The following is a 6,465-nucleotide window of genomic DNA, read 5'->3' as shown; positions in this document are numbered from 1 at the left end:
TTTTCCGATGGTCTTAGGCGACCCCTGTGAAAGGGTCGTTCGACCCCCAAAGGGGTCGCGACCCACAGGTTGAGAACCGCTGCCTTAGAATCATCTGGGCGGGAGTTTTTATAAGGAGCGATCCCAGAGCCTCACCCCTAGAGATTCAGGCTTAATTGGCCTGGGGTGGGGTTCTGATATTGTTTTTCTTCTGTTTTGTTTTGTTTAAGCTTCTCTGGGGATTCTAATACACAGCCAGGATTGAGAACCACTTTGCTAGTTCAAATGTCACCTTCTCAGGGAGGAGTCCACCATCCTATTTAAATCTACAACCCTTCCCACCTGTCTCTCTCTCCCTTTCCCTACTGGATTTTTCTCCCTTGTACTTCTCACCATTTAATATACTACTTATTGACTGTTGTTGTTATTTATCATTATGCTCCTGTCTGCTTCTCCCCATTAGAATATAAACTCCTGGGGGTGGGGGTAAGGGAGATTTTGGTCTATTTCACTCACTGCTATATCCGAGCCCCAGTACAATGTCTGGCACACAGAGTAAATGATCAATAAAATATGTAAGTGAATGACTGAATGAGGACAGGTGATGTCTGCCTTCCCTTATATGCTCTGTTATCGCCCTACTTACACACCTAGCACAATACCCAGTCCAGAGGAGGTGCCTATATTAGTTTCTTAGGGCTGCTGTAACGAAGTATCCAAAACTAGGTGGCTTTACACAACCGAAATTTACTATCCCACAGCTGGGAGGCTAGAAGTCGAAAATCAAGGTGCCAACAGGGCCATTTTCCCTCTGAGCCTGAGTTCCCTCCTGGCCTCTTTCTGATAATGGCTGTCATCCTTGGCATTCCTTGGCTTGCAGCTGCGTCGCTCCAATCTCTGCCTCTGTCCTCACATGGCATTCTCCCCGTGTGCCTCTGTCTTCACAGGGCACTTTCCTCTTATCAGGACACCAGTTATATTGGCTTAGAGGTCCACCCTACCCTAGCATGACTTCGTCTTAAATTGGTTTCATCTGCAAAGACCCTATTTCCAAATAAGGTCATAGTCACAGGTACCAAGGGTTAGGACCTCAACATATCTTTTAGGAGGGCACAGTTCAACCCACAAATGTGCCTAATAAATATTTGCTGAGTGNTCCTGCTCTCCTGCAGGGGTGGATCCACACCTCCCGCAAAGCCCTCCTTCCTACAGGACACGCTCCTCAGGGAAAAGGTTCCCGGCTGCTGTGGGGGAAAGGAGCCCAGGAGAAGGCTCAATGTCTGCAAGTGTGGCCGGGTGGTCCTTGGGAGATGGCTCTGCCCCGCTGTTTCCCTGCCTCCACTGGTCCAACCAGGTGGCAAGCCAGTCAGTTGCTTGGGCTGTGGGACAGTACCCCCTGCAGTCCCCTGCGGACAGCAAGTGCCCTTGGAGAAGGGACAGTCCCCCTGGAAATGGACAGTGCCCCTAGAGATGGTTCAGTCCCCCTGGAAATGGACAGTACCCCTGAAGATGGGTCAGTCACCCTGCAGACGGGCAGTCCCCCTGGAGACGGGCACTTACGAGATGGCCTCAATCATGTCCATGCCCATCTCCACGCAGCAGTGGGCATGGTCAGCCCTCGCTTCAGGCAGCCCCGAGACGCAGTAATAACAATCCCCCAGGATCTTAATACGTAAACAATGATTCTCCTGGAAAGCAAATTAATTTTAAAAATTAAAAATAGCAGGAAAGTGAAGTGGGAGGGAAAGAAACGGGAAGCAAACAGATTCACTCCATGCCTGGAATAACTTGCCTTTTACGGCAGTGAGCACAGGCCAGTGCCGGGACAGGCTTATCAGGAGCTGTGGGGGACGGAGGACAGGCTGAGCAGCCTTCAGCGAGGCATCCCGGCCTCACCGGGATCAAGAACTCATGTTTACGGCCACTGCAGAGGCCCATGAAGAAGGTCTACCAGGCGAGGCAGCAAGAGGAAGGCCCCAGGCTGAGTGGGCGTGCCCCCGTCCCATGACGCCCCTGGAGTATGGCCCTGACTCTTGGTCTACGGTTCTAGAAACAGTTTTCTGAGCCTTCTTTTTTCACAAAAAGACTAAAGCAGAAATGAGATTTAACCACACGTTTGCCTGACCCTCCACCTGTCTGAGTTTTTATCAGAACCAGCAAGCACATGAGAGCTAAGACAGGGCTGAGGGGCCTGCCCGAGTAGTGAGCGCAACAGGTCACCCTGGCAGGCCACAATCGATCCGTCATAATCACTAATTCTGGGCTGTCCAAGTCTGGCTCCAGGAAATTAGTTTATGAAGCTGGGTACTGGGACTCAAGTGTCGTGTGGCCTGGACTCTTGTTTAAGGCCCATCCCATGCCCAAGTGCCAAGCACGGGCCTGTTCACCTCACCCACGTTCAGTGGTAAAAACAATCCGTGAGGTAAGCCCACCATCTAATGTCTGCAAAGGGCAACGTGTCCACCCACTGATGGGCCCTGCAGTAAATGTCTCCTGGTATATAATGACTCCACAAAGGCCCAGAGCATCACCCAAAGCCACGAAAGCTGGGAAAGGATGACAGTATAAACAGGGACCAAACAAATGAATGAATGACTCCTTCATGCCTCCCTGCCCTGGGGTGCTACTCCCACTTTGCCTGAACATTGAAGGGTCTTCTCTCTCCCTGGAAGCCTCTGGGGGGTGGCCCAAGGCTGCCTGCAGGCCAGCTGGGATTCGGGCTCACTCCCTGGTTACTGGCCAGCCTCATCAGGAAAGTGGCTCTATGGCACCTAATCTGCCTTACCAAACACCTGGGCAGTGTTACCTGCAGGCCTTACCACCTTTATCACCCATTCACTCCCTCGTGACCGGTGACACAGAGAAAGCATCTCCACCTGAGTGCGTGGCCATGGCTGATGCGGGGCGTGGGGACACACAGCCACAGCCTGTGTAGCCCCTCCACCAGTCACCCGTTCCCAGCTGCAGTCTCTGTCAGCAGGGCACACCATGGCACGGTGCCCACCGCTGGTGCTCAGCAGGTGCTTGACTCTAGCACCCTCCCGTGGGCAGCCCTGGCTCAGGCACACAGGTCCCCAAGGGCAGTGGACAGGGTGACTCACCGCAGCCAGCTTGTCAAAGCGAGCAAAGAGCTCGTTGAGGGTCATGACCAGCTCCTGGGCGGTGCACTGGGAAGCCAGGCTGGTGAAGCCCTCGATGTCAGCAAACAGGATGCTGGGGAGACAGGTGGAGGAGGACCCCCATTAGGGAGGAAGGTCAGGGGGACACAGCCACGCCCACCCTCGGCCTTAGGAGGGCTGCGGGCCAGCATGAGTCCTGGGGTGGCTCACACAGCTGCTGGGGAGGGGACAAAGAGGGCCTGACACTGGAGAGCCGAGAATGCTGGCCAGGAAACGCCAACCAAGTCCTCCTTTCTGTGCTCTAACGGCTACCCAGGAGGAAAAGGAGGTGGAGGCGCAAGAGGCCTGGGGGGTGCATCTGCCTGAGGCTCCCACAGACAGGGACAGGCCCCCAAACCTCAGTCACCTCTCGGGCCTGCCCCTTTGACCCCTGAGCTCCCCCTTCAAGGTAGCTGGGCCTGGGAATAGGGGGTCTCTGATTCGTCTGCTCTGGAAGGTGTTTCAGGCCCAAATGGTAGCTGCACCAAGGCCTCACTTCCCAGCACCCACACAAGGGAGTCCGACTCCAAGACCTTCATCCCATGGGCGTCCTCTAGTAAGGGACAGACTGAGCAGCCCGGGGAGAAGAAGGCAGACAGGAAGTGTCTCTGGAAGGCCCCCAACTGGTACCCGCCAGCTCCTTTGGCCTCATCCCCGGACCCCCGTCAAATGCACTAGCTGGTCCCTGAGTTGCACACTGTGGATCTTTTACCCGTTTCTGAGGCTCGTGTGCCCGAGATTGAAAACATCCTCCTTTTCTTTCATAACAGACTACCAGAGGTGAGGACCCAGGGCCAGAATGTGCAAGGGCCCCTAGAGTTTTCTTCTTAAAACGGACACAATAATGTAGTAACTTTCATGTACTGAGCCGTTCCTGGTGGCCCAGTGTGCGGCTGAGAGCTTCCAGCGGGTCATCTCACTGAGTCCTCCAGGCGGCCCTGAAGTGAGGGCTTGCTGGCTTCATCTCACAGAGGAGGAGGCTGCGCCTCAGGGAAGCAGCTGCAGACAGCAGCACGGCAGGCTCTGCCCCCCAGACCTGTCCTCTTTCTATTATGTCACAGGGCACCTGAGGCTCCAGAACTGACAGTTCCATTTTTAAAGTAAGAATGTAGAACTAAACGTATTTTGTCATTTTATTCTGGAAATGTGTGCTGGTGCATTAAACATGTCTTTTTATTCTGATGTGTGACATCTGGGACCTTCCTCACCCCGGGGAGCCTGTCCCTCTCAGGCTAGCTGGTTCCTAGAGATAGTCAACAATCCACCTCAGGGTTCAGAGCCGCCCACCCAAGTCAGGCTGTCACGCATGGGGCCACTCCTCCCCTGCCCTAATCACCTCAGGGACAGGTGCCAGGTGACTTGAGACAGCCCCTCTACCCCACAGCCCGCTGAAATTATTCATACTTTCTAATCCTGAGCCTGCTTACTCTGTCTCACCGATTCCTTCTCACACAAGGCTCTTGCCCACGTTTCCCCCCTCACTCTGCCTGGTGCTTCCCTGCCTGGTCCCCCACGGCTGGCGTGCCCTCCTCTCTTGAGAATGGTGAGAAACAAGCTATCTTTTCAATGGGAATCAGCTCCTGGCCTCCCCATATCTGGATAATAATACAACAACCTACATTTTCAAACAGTTGGACACTGTTCTAAGCACTTTAACTCTTTTAAGCCTCACAATCACCCTATGAGGTTAGTATCCTCCTTTTACAGGTGAGAAAACTGAGGTACAGCGTGGTTGAGTCACCTGCCCAAGGCCACACAGGACATCTGGCTCCACAGTCCAGGAATTAAACCAACACATATTATGTTGTCCGTTGGCCCCACAGCCATCTGAAGTGAGTGAACGTATAATCTGATGGTCTGGCACTGTACATGAGGCAGAGGGAGGCACGTGTGGGCTGCTGTAGGTGGGCGCGTTCAGGACGCTACAAAAGGGAAAACGCTCAGCCGCTGCCTGCCAGCTCACGGGAGGCGAAGTGGAAACAGGCTGGGCCACCGGGGGACGCATCTTGTGGCTTCAGCCAGCCTGTGTCACCTCCCAGGGAAAGTACAAGAGGGCAACTCCCAGGTCCCCAGCCCAGTGTTATGTCCTGGCATCCCGGCACCTCCAGCCACTCTGATCCCAGGATCAGTAAAGACAACTGCAGGACGAAAGCCAAAGGCAGTGGGAGAAATGACAAGAGACGAGACAAATGAGGGAAAAAAGAAAAGGGGAGGAGGAAGAGGAGGAGGAGGAGGAAAGAGACACGGTTCCTTCAGGCCACAGGATGCTCAGAAGATGAAAGGGAGTCAGGCGTCACTTTGATGCCTGGTGTCTGACAGGCTCAGCNGTCCTCCACAACTAGACTGAAGAACAAAAGGACAGCAACTTGTCTGTTCCCTTTCCCCCAATTCCCCAATAAAAAAAATAAAATCTTAAAAAAAAAAAAAAAAGAAGTTGGAGGCGGTCTATGCCCCAACTTCCTCCCTGAGCCTGGGAAGGGAGCCTGTCAGAGCAGAGATGCAGAGGGAAGGGGACACAGCCTCCATCAGCTGACACTGCTGGGGTGGGGGGTGTCATTGTCTGTCTCTCTTTCATCCTTTCTGTCAAGATGGAAGACCCAAGTCCCAGAGAACCTAGAGTAGAGGGTGGTCCTTCAGTCTGGGTGGGGCTGGAGGCCTTGTGAACAGGGCAGAGAAAGGATGTGGAAGGAGGGTCTGGGAGGGTTTCAGTTCATTTATACTCTATTCAAACAACAAGCAAATGTTTAAAAATGTGTCAAGCCACTAGGAGTTCTCTACGAAGTGCCCTAAATCCTTACATCCCTCTTCCTGATGTCTGTGAAGGGGGCTGACACAGCTCCCTCAGAGGCCCTGCAGCCAAGATCCGTGTCCTGGGCGTGCTGCTGAGGCAGGACGAGGTGCCCTCTGAGGTCCCTCTCAGGGTGGGCGCCTGCCCAAAACAGCACTGCCTCCCTTAAAAAATCTCCTTTTGCTCTCGTCCAAGACTTCCTCTGAACTTTTCTCACAGCTTCATTTTGTCTTTAGTCTAATTTCTTAGGAAAGAAACAGGGAAGCTTTTCTCTATCGGAGGGCTCTGACCAACAGAAAAATCCAACTGAAAGATTCATAAGTAAGAGGCATTTTAATTTAGGGAGAAATAGAAAATGTTCTCTTCATTCATTTTAAAAATTAAGAGCCTGGAACATGACACTATTAAAAATAGAACACCGAAGTCTGCTGATAATTCAGTTTTATGTTTTGGATAGTGTGGGCTGAGACAAAAACGAGGAAGGAGAAAGAGACTAGAAAATGAAAGAGGGGCAAAGAGAGGATCCAGAAACAAAGATAT

The 6,465-nt window shown here is 52.8% G+C and overlaps 1 protein-coding gene across 1 annotated transcript in view; it reads right to left on the bottom strand.

Moving 5' to 3' along the window:
- The window catches only part of ADCY5 (adenylate cyclase 5), a 161,601-nt gene that overhangs the window by 37,869 nt on the left and 117,267 nt on the right, over window positions 1-6,465 (bottom strand). Inside the window, exons 4-5 of the mRNA XM_019650944.1 lie at window positions 3,081-3,192; window positions 1,540-1,667 (exon numbers count right to left, since the gene is read on the bottom strand). Of these exons, the coding sequence (XP_019506489.1) occupies window positions 1,540-1,667; window positions 3,081-3,192 (240 nt within the window). The remainder of the gene's footprint in view (window positions 1-1,539; window positions 1,668-3,080; window positions 3,193-6,465) is intronic.

Source organism: Hipposideros armiger, unplaced genomic scaffold, assembly GCF_001890085.2.
Source record: "Hipposideros armiger isolate ML-2016 unplaced genomic scaffold, ASM189008v1 scaffold_8, whole genome shotgun sequence".
In the NCBI taxonomy this organism is placed as follows: Eukaryota; Metazoa; Chordata; class Mammalia; order Chiroptera; family Hipposideridae; genus Hipposideros; species Hipposideros armiger.
The sequence above is the reverse complement of the archived record's forward strand: the minus strand, read 5'-3'. Positions and strand labels throughout refer to the sequence as shown.